At 40.2% G+C, this 27,899-nt stretch overlaps 1 protein-coding gene across 1 annotated transcript; it reads left to right on the forward strand.

The window, feature by feature from the left end:
• The first annotated feature begins 1,865 nt into the window (after positions 1–1,865).
• On the forward strand, positions 1,866–27,626 carry LOC139741610 (sodium/myo-inositol cotransporter 2-like). The gene is made up of 10 exons (XM_071652190.1): positions 1,866–1,938; positions 5,933–6,150; positions 9,697–9,832; positions 13,126–13,233; positions 14,226–14,391; positions 15,198–15,366; positions 16,687–16,899; positions 18,918–19,071; positions 19,474–19,626; positions 27,385–27,626. The coding sequence occupies exons 1-10, from the start codon at positions 1,866–1,868 to the stop codon at positions 27,624–27,626; spliced, it is 1,632 nt and encodes a 543-aa protein (XP_071508291.1).
• The last annotated feature ends 273 nt before the right edge of the window (positions 27,627–27,899 follow it).

A 27,899-nucleotide genomic window follows, 5' to 3' on the forward strand; every position in this document is an offset into this window, starting at 1 on the left:
CTAAAAAGAATATTAACACAAAAAATGTGCCTGTTTTGAGCTTTATTTTGTGACTTATACCAAATAGTCTGATTCATGCATCATTATGCATAAATTAGCATAATTTAGCATAAATGATAATTTTTTGAAAAATTAACTTTGCAAGGTATTTTAGATTACATCATAGGCAATGTGTGTGTCAATTTTCGTCGCGATCGCACGGTCGACGGCCGAGATCTGGAGGGGGGGGGGCCTGGGAGCCCCCCCCCCCCCCCCCCCCCCCGGCTCTATCAACTACCTAAATAGCCCGGCCTAGCTAGGGTTAACCTTATTTTAACTGGGCTATTTGAGACCAAGTTTTTACTGGGGGGGGGGGGGGGGGGGGGTGTGTCAATTTGACCCCCCCCCCCCCCCCCCTTCAGATCTCGGCCGCCGATCCCGCGATCGCCGCGAAATTTTCCTTAAAGCTAGAGCTGGATGTCAACTACAAGATTACGTGGTCATACAATAGAAAAATATTGCCTTTCTATTTTTAATAAATTAATTATGCAAATTTGTGCATGAAATCATATTTTCACCTACAACTCCACTAAAAAGACTGAAGGATTGCTAAATTTTTGTGTCAGAATTCCTCAAGATATATCGAACAATTTTAATGTAAAAAAATAGCACAATCAAAATTAATTTCTTCTGTTTTTATTGTTTTATTAATTTCTTATGTATTTTAGTGTTTTTTCGACCTCTTGTTTTCTATTGTTTTTGTTTTGCCAAAATCTGTTGCAGGCACTGTTTCAGGCTTATCTACACTAGAATTGATTAATTTCAATTGTTGAAATTTGAAATAATCTAATTTATATCAATTTAACCAAAAAACACAATTTGCATTGGATTTGCTCACGATATCATGAATTTGAGCTGTTTTCGGGTTGACATGCATATGCAAAACATTACGTAACTTCAGAACGGTGTACCCGGACGTCGCAAATTTGGTCTCAAAATGTGCGGGAGACCTCAATGAAAAAAAGTCGTGAAACAACGCGGCAAAATCTTTGCGCGTTGCGGAATCGTGGCGCGAAATATCGAGGGGGGTCAATTTGACCCCCTCCCTCCCTCCCCCCCCCCCCCCAGTTAAAATAGGGTTAATAGCTTAGTGTCGAACTGATGGGCTGTATGACTCCTGAGCTGTATAACTCAGGGGTTGTATGACTTGTGAGCTGTATGACACGTGGGGTGTATGACTTGTGGGTGTCCGTCTCGTGACGTGCACCCCTTTGGTTTTGCGATGTTGTAGCTCCATGGTTTTAGCTCTGTGGATTCACTGCATGTCTGACGCCAAGACAAAAATAATGCTCGAAAAGCTAGCCCCTGGTTGAGTTTGAGTTTGAGTTTAAATTTTATAACAACAACATATGTACAGGAAAGTTTGAATACATGTTCATACAATACATAGCACATGTAACTGTCTAACCGATCTAAACAAAACATATTGAATATAATCTATAATATATAATTGATAAATGATTATGTAATCTAAAACTATTAATCTAAAAAGAGCTACAATATGGCAATGTTGTACACAATGAGGTTGCTGAAAGAATTAAGAGGTAGCACAGGTGCTAGTAGGTGAGCACAGGTGCTAGTAGGTGAGCATGAGCAGAAAGAGGCTGATTGTACCAAAAGACATGTTACTATTTAAGTCAATTGAGATTTAAGCATTGTGTGATGTTGATGCTTGTCAGCACGTCCACCTGACGACAAGCCAAGTATTTCGCAATTTCAGTCCAAAGGGTTTAATCATGGTTTTCTATGCAAAACAAACGAAATAAGACTAGAATAACAGCGAATATATAAGACCGCTCCCTAATTTTACTACATATAGCCATCTGATGGCTAGGGGAGAATCACAGTTGAGGACTTCTGCCCAAGACAGGGACGTCCAGACTGACACCCTCCCAACATGTAAGGGTCAGATATAGCAGGCAGGGTTTAATAGTAGGCCCTAAGTAAGGGGTCTTGATGTAAGAATTACTGCGGTTTCATGTAATAAAACCGGACAAAGGACTGACTGTAGGAATTGTAAATATGAGGGTCTGGATTGCCTCGAGCTTTCCTGGGGAACAAAAAAAGAAGGATTAAGTATTTGTTTAATTGGGGATTACTTGAGGAATATAATGGTATATTCTGATGGCGGGCTATACGTAGAAATGAGACGTTTGCTGGGAAGTTTAATGACATTGCTAATGAAAGGATATGGGAACTTTTAAACTGGGAATTGTAAATCAGGGTTTGGGGTGGTCTGTATTTTTAAATGAACCATTGTTCAGGGTCCCATTTTCCCACGTTATACACTAACCCTAATCCTAAGTCCATATGAGAAAGTAAGTCACCGTTCACTGTACCTGACACCACACCTCCTTGAACCTCCCTCATAGGCCATATACGGGAAAATAGGCAACAACTTCAGACTTCGCGTACATACCCATTGGTATGCTTTCATGCATCATATTCTGGTTAGGGGAAAAAAATCGCATGGCTTTGAGGGCAGATTTTGTATTGTTAATCTTGGTAAAAACACCTCGGGCTCCCACAGTGTTTGTTCCTCACACAGCAAGAGACCAACGTCTTGTGGCTTTAAAGGCATAATTTACTTTTTTTTTCAGATAAAGCAGAAACCCAGTATTAGTGCTTCAAAATAGTTCTAAAATGTGAGTTCCAGATAGAAACAACCAATGTAAAAGTCTGAACCAAAATAATCGCTGTTAAGTATTGTAAGATATGCAAAACGTGAACAGTAACTTCATATTATTTAAGATCTTTCAAGACAAAACCGCCTACAATTATGGTGTAATAAGAAAAATAGTGATATCTCCTCATATTTTAGGCTTGATTATAAAAAATCTTGTATGGTTAGGTGGGATATTTTGCGATACAGCTGACCTACACATATGCCTCAAATGTGATATCTTGAACATCTTTTAAATCACTGCTCCCAAAGTTAAACAGGACCTTTAACCACTGCATCCCTGCTTCATTCACACCCATAGTCTATATCGTTGCTAAATTATCCACGACAGACTCCGTATTCCTCACTCCGAAACTGTACTTGTTTTGTGAAAGTGAATGTGAACGCACACCCTCAAATCAACACGTGGAATCGATGAATGTGAGATAGAGGGTATTACATAGTTGTTAAGTGTAAAGAATTTCAGACAATCCGATCAAAAGTTGTCAGCCTTGACAGTTTAACAAAATGTAGTTGGCAATGAAAAAAGAAAAGAAAAGTGAATGTTGTTCATCGTTTTCCAATTCGTTTTCTATCTTATTTATCCATTTGTTTATTCATGTTTCTAATCTTTTCTTTCTGTCTTTCTTTCTTTCCTTCTCTTCTTATCAATTTATTCATTTATTTATTTACTCATTTATTTATTAATTCATTCATTTACTCATTTTGTGCCTCGCTAAATTGTTTCACTTAGTTGACAGCAATATTGTTCACGCCATACTCATCCAGTTAGATTGGGTAATGACATCAGATTGACACAACACTACCATCCTCATTCATCAAACACTAATATTTCGAAAGTCAATTTTAGCACAGAATATAGTTTTGCTTTCAACTTCTCGAGACTATCCTCGCATATGCAAAATATTTTGATTGAGTGATTGATTGATTGAGTGACTGATTGTTTGATTGATTGATTGATTGTTTGGTTTTGTTTCTGCTTTTTTCATACATTGATCGATTGATTTTGTTTCTGCATTTTTTTTTATTCATAATCTAATTTAATTCGTAATTGAAAATGCAGACACAAAATCAATCAATTTATTAATCCATTCCATTCATTACTCACTCACTAACTCACTCACTAACTACTCAATCAATCAATCAATCAAGCAAGCAATCAATTGTGACCGTGCACCTCAAAACGAACATAAAGTCGCACACACTGATTTTGCGTGAGGACTGAAAAGAAGTGAAATGGGTCAACCTTGCCGAACTTGACTTTTTCATATTTTCTGAAAGAGCGGGTCTTCTTTTACATCATGCTAAAAGTTAGTATCATAAAACGGGCAGGAAAGTGTGTTTTTTTAGCAGTTTATCTCGAACATTTTTGGTAGAATAGTGTGATTAGGTGTGTCTTTAGAATCCCTTTTTCATTTCTGAAAAATCTTGTCCACACTCTTCACTTTCAACTCTATAACTTTTGAAAGGATAGTGCTACTGCTTTGAAAGTTAGCATTAATTACGGACAGTTAATGTGTTAATGAGGCATGCTTAATTTCAGTTTAATCTGATAATCCCTTCATTGTTGTTACTCTGGTGGCTTACTTCCTGCTTTTTGTCCCATTCATTGCACAGCCAGCACGGTTTGGTAAAGATTAAGCGTTTGAATAGACACTGTACTTCAGAGCCTCTTTTCTCAGTTCACACTTTTCCTGAGTTTGTGCTTTCTTTCCAATATTTAGATAGGTTAGGAGAGTCCATTTGATTTGAGTTATACATCATTTTATAGCTTAAAGTCTGCTCTTTCAGAAGATGGTCTTTACTGAAAATTTATGTCTGGCGACTTTTTGTTTGTTTTGAGGTGCAGGGTCACAATTAATCAGTCAATCATTAAACAGTTGAGTATTGTTCGAATCTATCATTCGCCAATGGTAGCCGAGTTGCTGATATTGGAAATAATTTGGGTAAGACTAACTCTTTCAGCTTTTTAGCTCACCTGAGCCAAAGGCTCAAGTGAGCTATTGCGATCGCTCTTCGTCCGACGTCCGTCGTGCGTCGTGCGTCGTGCGTCGTCCGTCGTCCGTCGTGCGTAAACTTTTTTTCATTTTCAGTTCTTGAGAACCCCATGACGGATTTTCACCAAACTTGGCAGGTAGCATCCTAGGGGGATAGGATCTCAATTTGTTCAAATGGGCACCATGGCCCACCTGGGGAGCCCCAGGGGGGCCCAAACACCCTAAAATTAAGGAATCTTTAAAAATCTTCTTCTCTAGAACCAGAAGTGATAGGGCTTAGTTAATACTACAATGTATGAGATAGTACATTGATGACTGTAGTTTCAAGTTTGTTCATGGGAAAATCAGGGGTGCCCCCCTTGGGACCCAGGGGAGGGGGTGGGGAGGGGTCGTAATGGGGCCTAAATTGTACATTTTCATCTTCATTTTGAGATCCCCATGTCTTGATTTTCACCAAACTTGGTAGGTAGCATCCCTAGTGGGATAGGATCTCAATTTGTTCAAATGGGCACCATGGCCCACCTGGGGGCCTCCAGGGGGCCTCCAGGGGGCCCTAAACCCCCTTAAATTAAGGAATCTTTAAAAATCTTCTCTAGAACCAGAAGTGATAGGGCTTAGATAATACTGTGAGTTAGTACATTGATGACTGTAGTTTCAAGTTTGTTCATGGAATTGGCGGAATCAGGGGTGCCCCCCCCCCCCCTTGGGACCCAGGAGAGGGGATGGGGAGAAGTCCTACAGTTGTAATGGGGTCTAAATTGTACATGTTCATCTTCTTCTTGAAAACCTCACGATGAATTTCGACCAAACTTAGCAGGTAGCATATCCCTAGGGGGATAGAATCTCAATTCCTTCAAATGGGCACCATGTCCCTCTTGGGCCCCCCTAGGCGCCCCCCCCCCCCCCACACACACACACATAATAAGGAATATTTAAAATCTTCTACTCTAGAACCAGAAATGATAAAGCAAAGTTAATACCATGAGTTTGTACATTGATGACTTTAGTTCCAAGTTTGTTCATTGCAGATCCAAGGCTGCCTACCCCCCCCCCCCCACACCCTGGAGTTGAGGGGTGATCCATATGCAGACCTACGTTTCCAATGTTCTCAGGTAAGAGTGTGCAAGAATGCATGGAAGGTGAAATTGCGATACTCAGGTGAGCGCGTGACCCGCGGGTCTCTTGTTATAAATGTCTTTCTCAATGCCTGTAGGCTATGGAGAAATCGGAAGCTTCGAGCAACTCCGGGTGAAGTATTTCCAGGCCATCCCCAATGATACCCTGGAGAACCCAAACTCTACTTGCGGCTACCCTCCGGAGGACGCGTTTAAAATGCTGCGCAACCCGGACCCTTTCACGTCCAGCTTCCCGTGGCCCGGCTTTCTCATCGGACAAACCATGTCCTCCCTGACGTACTTCTGCGCCGAACAGGTGATCCCATACTTAGGGATAACGTAGAATAGCAATAACTCTGTCAGAAAGTATGGAAAAGTCGAGATTGACTTGGCTGACCCTTTTCACCTTTTTTAAGTGGTGAGACTTTTCGTTGGTTTTGTGATTTACGGTCACATTACTTTGAACATCCCTATTTTGTGTAATGTTTATTGGAGTGTCTTTACCACTATGTGTCGCGCATCTAGAGATTGTGAAAAGTAATTAACATCATAATGCCCCCCCCCCCCCCCCCCCCCGCTTGGGCTGGCTTTTTGTCCTTCCATATAGCAATCTATCGCCAGTGTCAAGCTGTCAGTCGGTTACAATTCACGAATCGTCGATCTTCATATAAATAAGGATTGAGAGAATGCAGCAATATTAGTAAAACACATTTTAGTGAAAGTTTGTGGAAAATTGGACAATCCGTTCAAAAATTATGAAATTTTCCAATATCTGCGCAGTCACTGCTGGATGAGAAGACTTCTACCGTGTATGATGTCACATGCGTACAACGATGTAAGGAAAATAAAAAGAGAATTTCACACAACTTAACTTTTTGAATAAAGTGCAAATTTCTTCGACTTGTTACTGACGTGCTGACTGAAAGAGAGAAGTCGAGTGTTCTTTTGTTGTGCGAGAAAAATGGAAATAATTATGTTGAATTTTCTTTATTCTTTCTTTCTTTCGTTGTGCACATGTGACATCACAAGCTATAGTAGTCTTTTCATCCAGCCGTGATTGAGCAGAAACTTCAAAAATTCATAACTTTTCAACGGATTGTCCGATTTTCCTCAAACTCTCACTGATGTGTTCTACTAATATTGCTGCATTCACTCAACCCACATGTCTATGAAGGTGAACTTGTCCTTTAATCCCTACACAAAAAATGATCTTGCCATGCCAAATTAAGACTTTTTTCTGTTATAGAAAAGCTTCTACGCCATGGAATATTGAACATAAAAGAAAGTGAAGACCAACTAGGCTTCATACAAAGGTGAAATGAAGTCGTATGAGTTCCAATGACAGCTGTTTCTCGCACATTAAAATCCTTGTCGTGTCAGTTAAGTCGCCAAAGGTTTCCTTCCTTGACGCTGTGAACGTTGTGTCTTCTTTTATAACATCCATATTAATTGGCATATTTTTTTTATTCGAAAGGTAGAAATAACATCACGGCGTTCTCTGTGATGACAGATGAAATTAATTTAACAGAAGGAAATAAATCTACAAGATATAAGCATCTTGGAGTGTAAGGAGTAATTCCTACGTGTACTTAGGAGTTCAGTACACCCGACGCCAATAACATTACTCCACTTAATAAACTCGCAAGCTGAGTTTGATTTTAAAATCCTGGGTATTCAGACTAGCCCATTAAACGAGATGGCTTAACCATCTGTGTGTCACGGTGAGCACTATTAAATTTTGAGCACCCGTCCCGCTCTATTATGAATATTCATCAGACAGCAAGATACTGTACTAAATGGCAGAAAGCTGGATAGGTGCCATATAATGCAAAAATGTATCGCCGGGAAATGTAAAAATCCCGAAAATTTCATCAATGGGGAATGTAAAAACGTCTCGCCGGAAGATGGAAAAATGTTCAGTTTTGCCGGGAAATGTAAAAACGCTGCCGGGAAATGTAAAAATCATGTATTTCCACGGTATTACGGATACATGTAGATGATGAATATTCATCATGAAGCGGGACGGGTGCCCAAATAGTGCTTACCGTGTGTCACATTCATTTCCTGTCCATAGGTATGTGTGTGAACTTTGTGCACATTTTGACTCATTGCCAAAGGAAGGGTTAAATCTTGGTCTTCGAGGAGATGTGATTCCCAGCAGGAACATCCAGCTTAACCTGCTACTTCTTTTGTCGTTAGAGGGCGCTAATATTCTGGAAAGGAAATTAGCACGAGCAGACGGTCTGGAAGCCACACTAGGCTCAATCGTGCTCCCTTATTATTGTTACCGCATAAACAACGAGTTTCATCGTTCGTAGGATGTTTTATACAAGGGCCTTATTCAATAGTGCTCAGAATATCCATTTTATTTTCATTATATTTTAGCTGATCGGCTTTTAGATTGAACGTTGTTCTTTACTCAAGTATCCTATACATCATGACATTGTATTGCGTCTATTCTCCACTACAGTTTCCTCTCTTTTTCATCGAAATGATAACTTTGTCCACGAAGTAACCGCCATTCTCTTTACCTCCTGTGCTATTTCATGTAACCCTGATTTGACAAAGAAGTATTATTATGCATTAGTTGTGCTATTGTGAATTGAAAATTGTTACAAGGGCATGCATGTTGGTCAAAAATGAGCCCCAGACCGCAAAAATCAACCGGAGGTAAATTGTTTGTTGCTATCAACGCTTCTCCCAATGCCCTAGAACCAACCATGAGTGTACAGAGAACAATCATTAAGTACAAGTCGTGCTACTGTGAATTTAAGAACGTTTCAAGGGCATTGGAACACACTGACCCGGCCATTGACTGCCGGTCGTGTGAAACGGACGTGCAGCTTTGCGCTCACAAAAGAAAATATATGTCTGTACAGGTGGTTACTCGTGTGTGAAGATTTGACGCGGATCGTATATTTGTACTTTTGGTTAAGACCTAACTTCAGGCTTCCAAGATTTTTTTTTTTTTTTTTTGTGGTGAGATAATGAGAAACTATATCTCTTATGAAATATAAAAGAGCATGTAGTTCCAAGAGGGATTCAATGTTTCTTTGTTTGATGAAAATTAGTTTTGAAAATCGGACAATCGATGCAAAAGTACTTATGAATTTTTAAAGTTTAGGTGTTGGAACTGCTGGATGAAGAGGCTTAGAGGATGTTACGTCATGATTGGACAACAGTTTAAAGGAAATATATAAAGAAAATTTAAAAAAAAAATCTTTTCTAGTGTAATATAAGGGCACTTGACCAAACGTTTCCATAGATGGAATTCACAGGGGGAATAATTGCTTCCCTTAACATATTATTTCAGTATCAAGTTGATGGAATGTGTAATTTTCATGAAAAACGGATTTTTGTGGATTTCTCTTTATATATATTTTTCTTAATATTGTTGTCCACACATGGCGCCATAACCTCTAGTAGTCTCCTCATCCAGCGGCTCCAACACCAGAAAATTAGAAATTCATAAATTTTGCATTGATATTGTCCGATTTTCCTCAAACTTTTACTGATGTGTTCTACTAATGTTGCTGCTTTCACTCAATCCACATTTCTCTTTTGAGTTTGGTTTCCTTTAACCTAACAAAAGTCTGCTGGCGGCATACGCTTAATTAGTTGGGTTCAGTAGCGTTTTTTTTTTTCTTTCTTTCTTTGCTCTATGTTGGTGTTGCCGTCGTCGTCGTCGTCGTCGTTGTTGTTGTTGTCGTTGTTGTTGCTTAAGCATGACATGGTATTGAATGATGTGTTATAAATGCGTTTGACTGTTAAGTTCTCAGGGTACTGTCAGTGAGGGAATAAGACGACACCTCTGTATATTACAACCACTGCTTACTGTATCATGTGGCTTTTTTGAGTGCAGGTGATGGTACAGCGCACTCTATCGGCGAAGAGTCTCTCTCACGCCCAAGGTGGCTGCATCTTTGCCGGGTTCTGCAAGATCCTGCCCGTATTCATGACCGTCATACCTGGGATGATTGCACGAGTCCTCTACACGAGTAAGGCCTTGCTCTCTACCATCTAACCTGTTTTAACGTGGCGATTTCAGACCAAGTTTTTTTTTTTTTTACATAATTCTCAATATAATAATTCTATAGGAGAAATATGCAAATTATGCGCATATTGATTGCCTAAGTACGGTAAAGCATGCTGTTTTCTGGTTGCTTTATACAATCCTATAAGATTTTGTACCAAAAATAGCGCATGGCTTCAAAGAAATTAGTCAAGGATAACTTCATGTGTTCTAACGTTCAAAAGCCACAAATTAGCTCCGGTCAGCGAATATGTACGGAAGCGTAGGCCTGCGCTCATCAATAACAGTCGAATTGCGTGTATTTTTCTTCGGCCGTGTATGTACTTACATAGACACCAGTGATAAACCTATACACAATTCGGTATACAGGGATTCAATATCAAATATGCGAAGCGGGCCAACCTTCAAACTCCGTGGTATCCCCGCGCTAACAGGTTTTTTTAGCTCACCTGAGCCAAAGGCTCAAGTGAGCTATTGCGATCGTCCTTCGTCCGTCGTGCGTCGTGCGTCGTGCGTCGCGCGTCGTCCGTTGTCTGTCGTCCGTCGTTATCGTCTTGCGTAAACTTTTTACATTTTCATCTTCTTCTTGAAAACCCCAAGACCGATTTTCACCAAACTTGGCAGGTAGCATTCCTAGGGGGTTAGGAACTCAATTGTTAAAATGGGCACCATGCCCCACCCGGGGGGCCCCCAGGGGGGCCCAACCCCCCCCCCCCCCCCCCCCCCAAATTAAGGAATCTTTAAAAATCTTCTTCTCTAGAACCAGCAGTGATAGAGCTAAGTTAATAACATGAGTGTACATTGATAACTGTAGTTTCAAGTTTGTTCATGGCAGAATCAGGGGTGCCCCCCTTGGGACCCAGGGGAGGGGGTTTGGAGGGGTCTTAAAGCCCAAACAAAGTTCTGGTACGCCTGCAAAAGTTGTCAAATTTCGCTCCCAAATATGAACGTATGCTTAGGAAATGTGCAGGATAACGATGTTATGACAAGATATTCGATGGGTAACGACGAAAATGCGAAATATTAACTAAAAAGGTTCAGTCTCAGCACTTACCCGAACGGGGTGGGGCTAAACTCGGACTCGGGGATAACTCAGCTTCGCTTTGACGGCGGGATGAGCTGTAATGGTAGTCCCTCTGATTGTACAGTGTTGTCTTATGGGAGCGGCCTGTATAAACTAGCGCTTCGTGTTCTGGCTACTCGCAGTAATGGTCCGAGTTGTTACAACGCGCGCATCAAAAACCTCTTTTGCGCGCATGCAAAATTAGTATGCGCCGATCAAGCTCCTCTAAAACAATCAAAGGCGCTTGATAAACAACAACAAAAACTCCAAAGACCGCGCGTCTCTTCAGCTCAGCAACTGAGGACCGCGCGCTGTCATTTTTGTTTTGTTTGTACAGGATTACGTTAGCACACACTTTCCTGTCCATTCAGTTAGGCCTCATTTGGTATTATGCAGTGGCCAGTAGAATGTGGCGATCACGAACTGCGTGTGAATTGTCTGAAGTAAGGTCGAATTTTTCCCGAGACCGAGTTAGTCTGGAGCCTTCTGGAATAAAAGTCGGTTTTCCTACTATAATTATTTTTCTCAAAATACTCCAAACCGACTCATCATTCCGGCAAACCGCGCCAGGCAGGTCAGTTTCTTAGTGGACTCTTTCGATTTATTGCAAGAAAAAATGAAATGGTGCTAGACGGGTTCTCAGGCACTTACCGAAACTTAGTTTTCACGTTAATGGGGCCTAAATTGTACATTTTCATATTCTTCTTGAGAACCCCATAACCCATTTTCACCAAACTTGTCAGGTAGCGTCCCTAGGGGGTTAGGATCTCAATTTGTTAAAATGGGCACCATGCCCCACCCAGGGGGCCCCCAGGGGGCCCAAATCCCCCCAAATTAAGGAATCTTTAAAAATCTTCTCCTCTAGAACCAGAAGTGATAGAGCTAAGTTAATACTATGACTTAGTACATTGATAACTGTAGTTTCAAGTTTGTTCTTGGCGGAATCAGGGGTGCCCCCCTTGGGACCCAGGGGAGGGGGTGGGGATGGGTCCTAATGGGGCCTAAATTGTACATTTTCATCTTCTTGAGAAACCAATAAACGATTTTCACCAAACTTGGCAGGTAGTATCCATAGGGGCATAGGATCTCAATCTGTTCAAGTGGGCACCGTATCCCACCTGGAGGGCCCCAAGGGGCCCAAACCTCCCAAAATGAAGGAATCTTTAAAAATCTTCTCTTGAATCAGAAGTGATCGAGCTATGATAATACTATGAGTGAGTACATTAATGACTGTAGTTTCAAGTTTGTTCATAGCAGATCCAGGGGTGCCCCTCTTGGGGGCAGGGGGGAGGGGAGGGGTGGGAAGGTCCAAATGGGGGCCTGAATTGTACATTTTCATCTTCTTCCTGAAAACCTCATGATAGATTTTCATCAAACTTAACAGGTAGCATCCCTAGGGGGTTAGGATCTCAATTTATCAAAATGGGCCCCTCCCAGAGGGCTCCAGGGGGCCCCAATCCCCCCAATCCCCCCAAATTAAGGAATCTTAAAAAAATTGCGCCCTTATTGTACAATTTATTAACTACTTGAGAATGCCTGGTCAAATTTTGATAGAACTGTGAATAATTTAGATTAGTGACTGCGTGAATGGTGAACTTGCGATACTCGGGTGAGCGCTAGACCCGTGGGTCTCTTGTTTTTAAAGTAGCCTGCCGCAAATACACCCTTGCAGTTTTTATAGAGCAACACCATACTACTTCAAGGTTACTAAGTACTAGTAGTTTGAAACAAGAGAGTTACATTAAAAATGATTACAATCAACGTCTATAATTGATCATAATCGTATGCGTGGAACTTACAGAAGTTGTTGAATTGTGGAGATTAGCTTAATTCCTTCCAAAAAATATACTGAAAAGTCAATACGAATATAAACTTAAGTGAGGTGATGATATCATCACTTCAAATTTTGCCATGATGGAGTTTTAACACTAAATCTTGACATTGTCAGGATTGTTGTTGTTTTGTATCCCAGTCTGAAGTCATAATAACAAAAATACGACTTTATGTTATGTATCATAATTATTTAACATTATTGTATGTTATTCATAACATTGTGCTATACATATCTGTATAGAATAGAAATTGTAGGGAGTATTTGTCCCCAAATCACTGCATGGTTTAATATTGGTGAAATAATGATATCAATGTACGTAAGATCGATTTCAACCTATTTTCTGTGCCCTGTCAATTTGTAGATACCGTTGCGTGTGCTTCAGCGGAGGCCTGTCTGGCTGCATGCGGGAACTCCAGGGGATGCAGCAACACCGCTTACCCTAGTCTGGTGCTCGGGCTCATGCCAGACGGTGAGAATTTAAACGGCATCCTTTGTTTGAACTCACTCTTTGTTTCAATGTGCTTGATACACTTTATTCCAGTGAATTATAAAGAGCTACGATGTCAACGATTCCATGAATGGTTATAAGATGAATAATATGATATTATGATATGAATACATACTATCAAGTACAGTATTTTTATTGTGTTATTGTTTTAGTTAAACATTTATGTCAACAAAATATAATGTTGTTATTATTGTTAACATTATCATTGTTATTTTCATTGTCATTTGCATATCATTATCATACTGATAACAATGACGGTACTGATAAAGAAGATGACGAATTGATTGTACCAAAAAAAGGAGGAGTGGAGATCAAGAAAAAAAGGAGACGAAGACAAAAAAGAAAAAAAATAAGAGGAGGACAAGAAGAAGATAAATACACGCTCGTCGTTTACCTTGGAGAGATTTCCAAGAGATATCGCTGTCACTTTTAGGGACCGGCTGTAATCATGCCACAGTACTGTACAGAGTTGGGCATTGATGTGGCAAAGTGGATAAGACTAATGATGTTGTGTCTCACAGGAAAACATAATTGTTCTTCTTTTCCTTTTTTTTTACTAGTGTCCACACTAAAAAAAAAATAGGAAAAATGTAAAAGCCCATGAGTCCAACGCTGGGTAGAATACACGATATCGACACACACACACACACACACACACACACACACACACAAATCCCCGTGATGAAATGAGTGCGGATTCGTGGGCCGTGTTTGCCCAGTACGGACTCATCAATCTTTTATGCCTACCGGGGTAGAGTTCATGGGCTGTATGACTCGTGGGCTGTATGGCTCGTGGGTTGTATAACTCGTAGGTTGTCAGACTCGTGGACTATATGAGTGTGACTCGTGGGCTAAATGACGCGTGGGCTGTTGACTCGTTGTCTGTTTGACTCATGGGTATCGGACTCGCAACGTGCAACTTAATTTTGTTACAAAAATTGCTGCTATCACAGGTTTGCGAGGGGTGATGCTGGCGGTGATGTTATCGGCTATCGTGAGCAGTCTGACGTCACTGTTTAACAGCATCAGTACCTTGTTCACCGTCGACATCTGGCAGTTTTCCCGCCAGAGGATCTCAGACAAGAACCCGAGCAATCGCGAGTTGATGATTGTTGGCAGGTAACAAGATATCCTGGTGGACATGTTTATTTGGTCATATTGAAGTTCGACTAAGCGTTGAGTAAAAAGTGACGTCATCATTTTAATGCTACACTCTACAAACATCATAATGGTGACGGAATTTAATAAAAAAGAATGATAGCGGTAATTGCACCTATGTCGACCCATACAATAACGAATGCATGATGATGCATGTTATAATACTTGTTGATGTTATGTCATTATAATTGTGTTTTTTATTTATTATAAGTGGAAAATTGAGCAAAGAAAATGGGATTCCATCGGGATTCCAACCCGAGACCTCCGGATTGCTAGCCCGGTGCTCTACTGACTGAGCTATATAGAAAGCCCTAGTTCAGTGTTCGTCCCAGATACCCAAAATTATCAATGCTCCAATGCTCGAATGCTAATATTAATAAGACATAAACACATAAATGAGATTCAGGTTTGAGTTTCTTCAGTTTGTCTCCTTCTACAAATGAAAATTTTCATTTGTATTGGGAGACAAACTGAAGAAACTCAAACCTGAGCCTTCACCCCTCTGAGTAATATATTTCTTTCATAAATGAGATTGTTATGATTTTTTTCGACTCAATTCTTTCGAGTACATGCTAATCCACTGGTTCGTTTTTTTTTTATTAAAAAGCTTTCAGCAGCTCTTTTCTTGCCTATAATGATTGCATTCTGGTATGTGATGCAAAAATGATTATCGTGATTCATGTTTATAAGAGGATATCGATGACAGGAGTGTCGAGAATGGTAGGAAATTATCACTTTGAATATCCTGACTTTGTGGATTGTAACAGAGTGACGGTGCTAGTTATGACCGTACTCAGTGTGCTGTGGATCCCCGCCATCGAGCTCCTACAGGGGGACAACATCCTCACCTACTTCACCCGAATGCAGGGGCGTGCCACGCCCACTATCGCCGCGGTCTACCTCCTGGCCGTCCTGTGGCCCAGAACGAATGAGAAGGTATGTAGTTGGACTCAGTCACCCTATCAACGTAATATGAGATCTCCTGTCACACCCACAAAAGACACCTTTGTGTACCCACCAACAACTACTGTACATCCGAATCTATCGATTGATACTTACTACCAGTAAGCCTTACCTAAAGCGAACTTGCAGTTGTTCAAAATGTTGTTCTTTTATTATTATTATTATTATTATTATTATTATTATTAGTATTATTATTACTATTACTATTATTATTATTATAATTATTACTATTATTATTATTATTATTATTATTATTATTATTATTATTATCAAAGTCAAGTAGTTAACCTATACCCTGGATGAACATAAACATGTTGATTCTATTGTGTAAGTCAAAGGATTTTTTCCTGTCAATTCATATTCCACTTTTGCAAGGTTGACTGCATGTGGCATGTTTAACCCTATATTAACTGGGGGGGGGGGGGGGGATCAAATTGACCCCCCCCCCCCGACATTTCGCGCCACGATGCCGCAACGCGCAAAGATTTTGCCGCGCCATTTCATGATTATTTTCCTTGAAGTCTCCCGCATATTTTGAGACCAAATCTGCGACGTCCGGGTACACCGTTTTGAAGTTACATGATGTTTTGCATATGCATGTTGACCCAAAAACATTCAAATTTGTGATACTGTGTGCAAATCCAATGCAAATTGTGTTTTCTTGTTAAATTGAATAAATGAGATTATTTCAACTATTAATCATTGAAAGTAATCAAATCTAAGGTACATAAGTTTGAAAAAGTGCCCGCAACAAATTCTGGCAAAAAATAGTAGGAATACATAAGAAATTCACAAAACGATTAAGAACAAAAGAAACTGAATTTGATTGTTGTTGTTTTTTACCTGTCTTGAGGAATTCCGACTAAAAAATGTAGCAATCCTTCCGTCTTTTTAACGGAGTTACAGGCGAAAACATGATTTCAAGCATAAATTTGCATAATGGCTTACTGAAAATATAAAATCAATATTTTTCTATTGTATGACCATAAAATAATAATCTTGTACGACATTCGGCTCAATGTTCGGGGCAAAAATTTGCAGCAATCGCACCATCAGCGGCCGAGATCTGAAGGGGGGGGATCAAATTAACCCCCTCCCCCTCGTGAGTATAAACTTTAGTTAGAATAGGGTTAATATATGAAACACCTGTTTGAAGGAGCTGAGAGGCCATATACCAGGGAACCTCCCTACAATATTTAGTACTCACTTGTATTTTTTTATATTTCTTGTGTGTGTGTATGTGTGTGTGTGTGCGTGTGTGTGTGTGTGTGTGTGTGTGTGTGTGTGTCTTAGGGTGCTTTCTGGGGGCTAATGATTGGAGCGTTTGTAGGCCTCATCCGACTCATACTGGACTTCGTCTACCCGGATCCCGTGTGCTGGGAGGAGGACACCAGACCCAAGATCATCAAGCTGCACTACTTCTACTTCAACATCATCCTCTTCTCCATTGTCATGGTATCTGTCATCGTCATTAGCCTCCTTACTGAGCCATTGGCAGAGTATAGGGTAAGACGGAGATAACGGTATTATCATAACCTACTGTATATTATCGTAATTTCAACCTCAAGAATCCCTGTTGAACTCAGTTTGTTCTTTGTCCAATGATGTTTTAGCTTTCTGATGAACTTTTCAAGTTTCAAATTTCAAGTTCATTTTCCACATCTCATAAAAAAGAACGAAAAATGAAATCAATGTATTGTCATGTGAGCATAACAAAATGTACATACAGAAAAAACAATCATTAACAAAATAATGCACATAAAAATCAAGGTTTGTGACTCAGGATATGTGGCGAGTGTGGAGGGGAACATCAATAGGCCATTTAAAATGATATCATAATTAGCAGTTATCAATTGAAGCGTTACAGAATGATTAAAAACAGGCACATAAAACAGTAACAAGTAGTAAGTGAACTTACAGATGAAAAAAATAAAATGATTACAAAACAAAACAGTCTACAAAAAGGGATATTATATACTTTCTAAGAACAGTTGAGTAAAAATATTCACTCTTGAAGGAGTGAATGAAAAAAAGAGTGAATTTAGAGTGAGATTAGTGTGAATTTTGAGTGAAAATGTTCATTTTCACTCGTTTTAGAGTGACCTCAGGGATCACTCCAAAATCTGCGAGTGATCCCTGAGGTCACTCCAAAATGAGTGAAAATGAACACTTTCACTTGAAATTCACTCCAATTTCATTCTAAATTCTGTATTCACTACTTCAAAAGTGAATATTAATTTTTCACTCAATTTTTTTTGTTTGTAGAGTGTATCACATCGCCATCTAGGGCAATACTTTTATGCAATAATTTGAAATAAGCTGTAACTTATATTTTCTTCTGAATGACGCAAGTGATGGACTTTGTTTTGAATCAATGTTTAAACTGTTCCACAATTTTGGACAAAAAAATCTTACTACTTCTTGATATCTTATATTATCGATAAAATGGAACATACATATTGCACGAATATCGGGTTTCATAAAAAATATAGATCTATTAAAGGCAAAGTAACTGCTGAAAATTAAACATGATATAGTGATGTCAATGTTCATTTTACATTAAAAAGAAGACAACATTTTCTTTTCTGTTGAAACCACAGTGAAGCAATCGCAGTGTGTCAATTGAAATGTGCCGAGATAGCAAGGTAAAGCGGCGAAGAAAGCGTGTAAGCACACTCTGGGTTATGATATTATTATGGTGTGCAACGTGTATTATTAGTTACCACCTGCTTGTTCACGATATACGGGCAAATATCTACGGTCTGGTGCCATATTCCATGAGGCAATTCATATAGCCCACGAGTCATATAGCCCACGAGTCATACTGGTCAAATGCCCCACGAGTCATACTGGTCATACGCCTCACGAGTCATACAGCCCACGAGTCATACTTGTCACATGCCCGCGATTCATACAGCCCACGCGTCATACAGCTCACGAGTCATACAGCCCACAGTCATACAGCCCACGAGTCATACGTCCCACGAGTCATAGTGGTCAAATGCCCCACGAGTCATACAGCCCACGGGTCATACGGCCCATTAGAAGTCCGATGAGGTAGACTTAAGGCGAACAAGGCCCACGAGTCCAACACTAGGAAAATAAAAGGCCAACGACTTCGACACTCGTTACATCATGACTCGTGCAGATGGGTGTCGGTCTCATGGAATGATCCTAGTATCAAGGCCTATGAGTCCGACACCAGGCAAACAAGACCATCAATTTCGACACTCATTACATCATTAGGCTTAATGGACGCAGTGGGCCTTTTTTGCCAAGTGTCGAACTCGTGGGCCTTGCTTGCACAGTATCAAACTAATTGACCTAATTTACGTAGTGACGAGCTTTTTTTTTCAATGTCGAACTTGCGGCCTGTGTGACTTTAGGGTGATCCGTTTCGTGGGATGCCCCTGGAGAAATGGGAGGCAAGAAGCGTTGTAGATTTTGATTTTGACGGTACTGACAGAGATGATCATGCTCACTGGAGCTACAATAATAAACTATGGTCACGTTCTCATTCACAGGTGGTCCGAACCACGTTCTTCAGTCGCTACAGCAAGGCCCGCAGACCGGATGACCAGGTGCTGGAGGACGATGAACGCACGAAGCTGAACGAGCAATCTGGAGAGGATGTCAAGATGGAAGTAAATAAAGACAAGCTTGCAGAGGAGGATGAAGGTAATCAAAGAAAAGTGCCTCGTAATCCCGCCGCACACTATACAACTTTCGGTCGCACGACTAAAACCCCGCGCCAGGGTGTTTGTCGGAGAAGATTTGCCCCTGTTTATATTTTACAGATTCCATCAAACACGCGTTGAACGCCGAGTGCCCCATTTTAACGGGCATTACTCGAAAACCTCGGGAGACGTTACTATTGTAACCTTCGTGCGTCCCTGCCGCCTGATGGTCGCAGCTGATACGCGCACGCATTAGTACGAGTATTACGCATCACACGATTTACGTGACAGCTCCAGTGGTGGTCACCTGAATGTAGCGCTGGTCACATGACCCTCGGGGAAGATTCACCCCGCCAGCGTCTTAACAGACACCTTCGCAGGGTAGCCTCTTCTACCCTCCTAGATCGCAGGGTGAGATTTTGCCGGAGGTTACCCCGAGGCTACCCCGAGGCTACCCCGAGGCTCTCCACTGTGTCACGTCTTAACAGACACAATCTTCCCCAGGGAACAATCTTTGCCGGATGCTGTCCCGAGGCTGCCCTGCGTTTTGTGGCCTGTGAAGACGGGGTTTAAAGCGAATATGGATCTGAAATAAATCAGCGTGGTTATTCTGAAGCTAATGAGATTTACTTCGGATCCAAAGTCTGTCAGTCGTGCGACCGAAAGTCGTATAGTGTGCGGCGGCCTTTCACCATCTGTGTACCACATAAATTTTCTGTTCATAGGTTTTTGTGTAAAATCTATGCGCATTTGACTCATCGGCAAAGAAAGGACTTATAACTCAATGGTTAGTTTTGCTCAGTAATGTCGTTATTAATATTGTTATCATTATTGTCATAACTATGATTATGATTCAGATGATGATGATAATGATAATGACAATGATAATAATAGTGCTGAAAATATCATCATCATCACCATCATCCTCATCGTCATCGTCATCAACATTTGAGATGGTATCAGTAACCCATGAAGCACTGAAATGGTGGTAAGAATACTACTACTGCTTCTACTACTACTACTTCTACTACTGCTTCTACTACTACTACTACTACCACTGTACTACTACTACTACTGTACTACTACTACTACTGTACTACTACCACTACTACTGTACTACTACTACTACCACTGTACTACTACTACTACACGTGTGTTGCTAAACATAGAGTTTCGAGTTTCGAGTTTCGAGTTTCGAGTTTCGAGTTTCGAGTTTCGAGTTTCGAGTTTCGAGTATCGAGTATCGAGTATCGAGTATCGAGTATCGAGTATCGAGTATCGAGTTTCGAGTATCGAGTATCGAGTATCGAGTTTCGAGTTTCGAGTATCGAGTTTCGAGTTTCGAGTTTCGAGTCTCGAGTCTCGAGTCTCGAGTCTCGAGTCTCGAGTCTCGAGTCTCGAGTCTCGAGTCTCGAGTCTCGAGTCTCGAGTCTCAATTTCAAATTTCAAGTTGCAGATTTTCGTTGATTGGTAATTGAAAAGCCAGCGATAAATCGGGAGCCTGTGTCTCCTTTTTTCTCATTGAATACTTCAAGCCTTACAGCAATAGCTTTGGAATCTGCCCTATTTTGTTATTGAATTACACTTTTACTGCAATTCCATATCAAATTTGTGATTGAGTTACGTAACAAGTGTACTGTACAGCCCTTAACATATGCAAGAACAAAAAAAAAAATGGAATAGGGGAATGTCATTATAACGAGATCATCGGTCCGTCAACTGGTTACATGTATAGACGGATAATATGATGCGATATTGATGAACAGAAAAAGTACATGTGACGGGGAAGTGCTGACCGTAGGGAATTTACTCGCGAAAAACAAAGCAAACTGTTATTTTGTAGGCTTGTTATCAAATGTTTTAGATTTGACGATGCCGTAATGATATCGTAGACGGGACCTGCCTTTCGTTACACGATTGCATAGCTGATATACCTTGACCACCGCGTATAAAGCACCCAACTTTAAAAAGAAAAGGAAAAGAAGAGGATAAAAGAAGATGAAAAAGAATGGTGAAACTAACAGAGCTGTATCGCGCTAACCCTCCGAAGCCGGTTGGAAGAATACTCTTTACGTTCGGCAATTTGCTTAAATGTCTTTGGAGTTCAGGTCTTTGTCAGACAGCTTCATTTATTCTGAGTATATTATCATTATATTTATGATCGCCCTGCTCTTCCTGCTGTTATTATTGTCAGCGAGAAAGTATTTGCAATCGAGCAAGAAAGAGGTAATTGAATTTTTTCCTCATTGTCGATTCAGGAGATTCAGCATGGCACAAATTCGAGTTCAAACTTTGTCAGCGAATTGCTGCTTTCCTAAAATACCAATGTGACATTTTGTGATTGAATTATAAGTATGTAGCCCTTGTCTGGTGCAACATTAAATAACATGTCTTTGTACTGTACTATAATCACATCGTGTAGGATAATCAGGACATTGTGACAAGAGAAAGTGGGCACTAGACCACATATTCCTGAGCACTGTGGTCACTACTGGTCATTCAAGGACTCCTCCAAGCACACGCCTGTGTTCTGTCAGGTTCCGAAGTCCAGACTGTGTGGTTGTCATGGCAATGCACATAATATATGTATATACCAACTTCTGGTAGGAACCTGCGTCATCACCCTTCTCTCTCTCTCTCTCTCTCTCTCTCTCTCTCTCTCACCTCCCCCATGCTTTATTCACTCCCGCTGTTGGTTCCAATCTCCCTCTGTCCCTGTCTCCCCTTATTCTTTTAACCTAGACCACTTTCTCTCCCTACCCCTCCCTATCGTCTTTTCTTAGAAGATATAGGGTTATTCATTTCATGCGAAATGGACTCTTCCATCTGATGAAGCAAAGTTATGCAAGTATTAACAGTATGATATTTGAAAGTAATTAGTTTTAGAAAATGTTTCGTGTATTATGTGTATGAAAGTGTATTACATTGTGGTAAAACCAACCAAAAAATACGCTTCAACTGAAGACTCCACAAAACTCTCAAACTGCAGTATACCGTCCATCTAATTAAGCAAGATGGTACGTCTACCTCAACATGTTGCATCACTTTGGCTCAAACTTTCTCTTCATTTGCTTCTGCTCTTCAAGGTGCGAGGATGTGTTGAGCATCCCAACTTTTGACAGTCTTCACAACTTTTGGTATTTCAGGTCAACCCAACTACATTGACGTGACACAATGGCACGACGAGAAAAATGTCTGCAATAAAATCAATTTCTTGTAATGGCTCAACTAATGCAGAGGATGTACAAAATTTCGACTTAATTAGGAATTCCTTTGGCAAAACTGAACCATATTGTAAATGATGTATGATATTTTTTATTAGTACCATTAGGAATTCCTTTGGCAAAACTGAACCATATTGTAAATGATGTATGATATTTTTTATTAGTACCATTAAAGCAAGATATACATTTCCTTTAACCCTAAAGGGGCCGGGGGAGGGGGGGGGGGATAGATTCCGCCCCCCCCCCCCCCCGAGATCTCGGCCATCGGTGGTGCGATCGCGATGAAATTTTGCATGCGTGAGACCCGCGTCATAATCTACAAGATTGTGTCATAAGGTTTTTTGAAACAATCAATTTCTAATTTTAATTAATTAATTATGCAAATTAAGCTCAAGATGATATTTTAGCCTAATTAAAAGCAATGAGAGTCTAATTTTTGATCTGCAAATCTGTTTTAGCATATTCAACAATTGCACATCACAAAAACTTCCAAAACTCATTTCAATTCTTATGTATTTATTGTTTTCAGAATTTCTTATGTATTTCTTTGTTTTTCAACTTTTGTTTTTTCTTTGTTTTTTCATTGGAAATTGTCACTGACCACTTTTCTACCATAATTAGCACAAAATTAATCAATGAAAGTGATTAATTGTAGAAATAATCAGGTTTTTATGACTTTCATGACAGAGCCCTGTTTTCCATAGGAAATGTACACAAAATCACAAAATTGTGCCCATTTTGGGGCGACATTCCGTTACAAAAATGGGCGTGGCTTCGCAAAAGTATGCGCGGACATTGCAAATTTGGTCTCAAAAGTTGCGCGAGACTTGAATGAAGAAAGTCAAGAAGCCTCGCGACGAGGCCTTCTCGCGTTACAGAATCATAGTGCGAAACGTCGAGGGGGCAAAATGACTGGCCAAAATGGCCAAAATTCGAGTCAAGTCTTTCTTGCCCAATATCAAATCCGTTTTCGATTCCAATATAAAGATCAGGACAATCTATTCACAATTCAATCACAAAATGTTACGTTGCTATAGTAGGAAAGCTGCAATTCAATGACAAAGTTGAAACTCGAACTTTTGCCATTTTCGAGTTTAGACTCGAAAATGGCCAAAATTCGAGTTAAGTCTTTCTTGCCCGATATCAAATCCGTTTTCGATGCCAATATAAAGATCAGGACAATCTATTCACAATTCAATCACGAAATGTTTCACTTCTATAGTAGGAAAGCTGCAATTCAATGACAAAGTTGAAACTCGAACTTTTGCCATTTTCGAGTCTAGACTCGAAAATGGCCAAGATTCGAGTTAAGTCTTTCTTGCCCGATATCAAATCCGTTTTTGCTGTCACTATAAGGATCAGGACAATCTATTCACAATTCAATCACAAAATATTACATTGCTATAGTAGGAATGCTGCAATTCAATGACAAAGTTGAAACTCGAACTTTTGCCATTTTCGAGTCTAGACTCGAAAATGGCCAAATTTCGAGTCAAGTCTTTCTTCCCCAATTTCAAATCTTTTTTCGCTGAGAATATAAAGACCAGGAGAATCTATTCACAATTCAATCAAAAAATTTTACAATACTATAGTAGGAAAGCTGCAATTCAATTACAAAGTTGAAACTCGAACTTTTGCCATTTTCGAGTCTAGACTCGAAAATGGCCAAAATTCGAGTTAAGTCTTTCTTGCCCAATAACAAATCCGTTTTCGATGCCAAAATAAAGATCAGGACAATCTATTCACAATTCAATCACAAAATGTTCCATTGCTATAGTAGGGAAGCTGCAATTCAATGACAAAGTTGAAACTCGAACTTTTGCCATTTTCGAGTTTAGACTCGAAAGTGGCCAAAATTCGAGTCAAGTCTTTCTTGCCCAATATCAAATCCGTTTTCGATGCCAATATAAAGATCAGGACAATCTATTTACAATTCAATCACAAAATGTTTCATTTCTATAGTAGGAAAGCAGCAATACAATGACAAAGTTGAAACTCGAACTTTTGCCATTTTCGAGTCTAGACTCGAAAATGGCCAAGATTCGAGTTAAGTCTTTCTTGCCCGATATCAAATCCTTTTTCGCTGTCAATATAAAGATCAGGACAATCTATTCACAATTCAATCACAAAATGTTGCAATATTATAGTAGGAAAGCTACAATCCAATGACAAACACAAACTTACAATACAAGACACGCATTAACCCAGGAGCAGGAGCAAAAGAAGAGAAAGTTTGGGCCAAAATGATGCAAGATGAGGTAGACGTACCATCTTGCTAAATTAGAGGGACGGCATACTGCAGTTTAAGCGGTTGTGGAGTCTTCAGTTGAAGCGTATTCGTTTTGGTTGGTTTTACCACATGTGTAATAAGCACTTTCATACACATAACACACGAAATATTTTCTTAAACTAACTACTTTCAAATATCATAATGTTAATACTTGCATGACTTTGCTTCATCAGATGGAAGAGTCCATTTCGCATGAAATGAATAACCCTATATCTTCTAAGAAAAGACAATAGAGAGGAGTAGGGACAGAAAGTGGTCTAGGTTAAAAGAATAAGGGGAGACAGGGACAGAAGGAGATTGGAACCAAGAGCGGGAGTGAATAAAGCATTGGGGGGGGGGGGTGAGAGAGAGAGAGAGGGGGGGGGTAGAGAGTGAGAGAGAAGGGTGATGACGTAGGTTCCTACCAGAAGTTGGTATTTACATAATATATCATGTGCATTGTCATGACAACCACACAGTCTGGACTTCGGAACCTGTCAGAACACAGGAGTGTGCTTGGAGGAGTCCTTGAATGACCAGTAGTGACCACAGTGCTCAGAAATGCGTGGTCTAGTGCCCAATTTTACTTTGTCACGATGTCCTGATTATCCTACACAATGTGATTATAGTTTAAACTATTCAAACTATAACACAGCACAAAGACATGTTATTTAATGTTGCACCAGACAAGGGCTACATACTTATAATTCAATCACAAAATGTCACATTGCTATTAGGAAAGCAGCAATTCGCTGACAAAGTTTGAACTCGAATTTGCGCCATGCTTGAATCTCCTGAATCGACAATGAGGAAAAAATTAATTACCTCTTTCTTGCTCGATTGCAAATACTTTCTCGCTGACAATAATAACAGCAGGAAGAGCAGGGTGATCATAAACATAATGATGTTATACTCAGAATAAATGAAGCTGTCTGACAAAGACCTGCACTCCAAAGACATACAGCAAACTGCCGAACATAAAGAGTATTCTTCCAACCGGCTTCGGGAGGGTTAGCGCGATACAGCTTTATTAGTTTCACCATTCTTTTTCATCTTCTTTTATCCTCTTCTTTTCCTTTTCTTTTCAAAGTCGGGTGCTTTATACGCGGCGGTCAAGGTATAGCAGCTATGTAATCGTGTAACGAAAGGCAGGTCCCGTCTACGATATCATTACGGCATCGTCAAATCTAAAACATTTGATAACAAGCCTAGAAAATAACAGTTTGCTTTGTTTTCCGCGAGTAAATTCCCTACGGTCAGCACTTCCCGTCACATGTATACTTAATTTCTGTTCATCAATATCGCGTCATATTATCCATCTTTACATGTAACCAGTTTGCACCAGGGCATTTTATTAAATGCACAATTATGGTTGTATTCCATGTGTCAGGATACAATTGTCTCGACATAATCAAGTAAATTAGACGGACCGATGATCTCGTTATAATGACATTCCCCTATTCCATTTTTTGTTTTTGCATATGTTAAGGGCTGTACAGTACACTTGTTACGTAACTCAATCACAAATTTGATATGGAATTGCAGTAAAAGTGTAATTCAATAACAAAATAGGGCAGATTCCAAAGCTATTGCTGTAAGGCTTGAAGTATTCAATGAGAAAAAAGGAGACACAGGCTCCCGATTTATCGCTGGCTTTTCAATTACCAATTAACGAAAATCTGCAACTTAAAATTTGAAATTGAGATTCCAAACTCGAAACTCGAAACTCGAAACTCGAAACTCGAAACTCGAAACTCGAAACTCGATACTCGATACTCGATACTCGAAACTCGAAACTCGAAACTCGAAACTCGACACGACACTCGACACTCGACACTCGACACTCGACACTCGACACTCGACACTCGACACTCGAAACTCGATGTTTAGCAACACACCTACTGTACTACTGCTTCTACTACTACAACTACTACTGTACTACTACAACTACTATACTACTACTACTAATTCTACTACTACTACTACTGCTACTACTACTGTATTACTACTACTATACTACTACTACACTACTACTACTACTTCTACTACTACTACTGCTACTACCACTTCTACTACTACTACTACTACTATTTCTACTACTACTACTGCTACTACTACTACTACTATTGCTTCTTCTTGAAGGAGATCTACACCTGAGATATAGTACATCACTGTAATACCTAGGAACCAAAAAGTTTGTATCTGTGACCTCACCATCACCAAATTAATGCTTGCATGTCGGTAATAATGCATGTCTTTCATCCCGTGTAGTGTAATTCACCATAGCACAGAGGTACTCTTCCTCTGCATGAACGGGGAAGTCTCAAGGAACATGCATCAGCGACGCTTTGCACCATGGCACATGGAAATATTGACTAGGAAATCGTACCAGCCACGAAATTATAGAAGAAATGGATGAAATTTCTTCATTATTAGTATCTCCTCTTTTGTTTTGTGCATGCTCTCTCATTTCGATACTCTGTCAAAAGAAGTTGAGTCTAATTTTAATGTGCCAAATCAAACCTGTCCTGCCGGGCCATTTACATGGTCCAATGCTCACATCATATCAGAGTAGGCCTATACTTTCTAGACAATGCTAATATCAAAGGGATACATTTCCCAATAGTGTTATACCTATATGTACATATTCATAATGTACATCTGTGCATTCCCATGAGGCTCGATTTGGGGTTGTTTGTCCTCTGTTGATCTCATATATCTACTCATCCCAAGCATGCAAGCCTCCTTCAAAGCAATCTTCTTCTTCTTCTTCTCCTCCTCCTCCTCCTCCTCCTCCTCCTCCTCTCTTCTTCTTTTACAGTTTCTGTCCGCGAAGGAGCCGCGGTGAAGACAATGGGACAGCGCATAGTGGCCTGGTTCTGCGGTTACTCCGAGGAGACCGCGGAGGCTCGGGAGATGGCCCGGCAGCAGGCGCTTCAGAACCAGAAGATCTCCACGCTGAAGCAAGACCCGCGGGCCAAGGTGGTCATCTACGCCGGCATGGTCACACTTCTCGGCGTTGTCGTCTTCTTGTACACCTTCTTCTCCGTCGACTGGTTGTAGACAGGCTATCTAGTCCTGGGCTAACTCGTGCAATGATGCCTTACACCCACCTTGCAAGTGAAAGGTTTTATCCCAAAATGGGTTAAGCTCCTACATGAACCGCTTTTTATCATTCTACAGAAATTCCTCCATCAGATAAAGCAAGATTAAGCATTTCCAAGGTATCTTATCCTCGTTCTATAACAAGGATCATTCATAAAGTTAGTTATTATCTATATTTTCCTATTATTTCGTTCGTGAGCAGCAGCTTTAATGACAAAAAAAAAAGAGAGG

Source organism: Diadema antillarum, unplaced genomic scaffold (assembly GCF_040938485.1).
Source record: "Diadema antillarum isolate AM-2024a unplaced genomic scaffold, OU_Dant_1.0 seq00000940_RagTag, whole genome shotgun sequence".
Lineage (NCBI taxonomy): Eukaryota > Metazoa > Echinodermata > Echinoidea > Diadematoida > Diadematidae > Diadema > Diadema antillarum.

What these genes read in the sequence shown, in the direction of transcription:
- LOC139741610 (XM_071652190.1), top strand. Translation starts at nt 1,866, where the DNA reads ATGGCTAGGGGAGAATCACAGTTGAGGACTTCTGCCCAAGACAGGGAC. An exon ending in GACTGACACCCTCCCAACAT is followed by an intron (nt 1,939 to 5,932) that starts GTAAGGGTCAGA and finishes CAATGCCTGTAG; the next exon opens with GCTATGGAGAAATCGGAAGC. An exon ending in GAGTTGATGATTGTTGGCAG is followed by an intron (nt 14,392 to 15,197) that starts GTAACAAGATAT and finishes GGATTGTAACAG; the next exon opens with AGTGACGGTGCTAGTTATGA.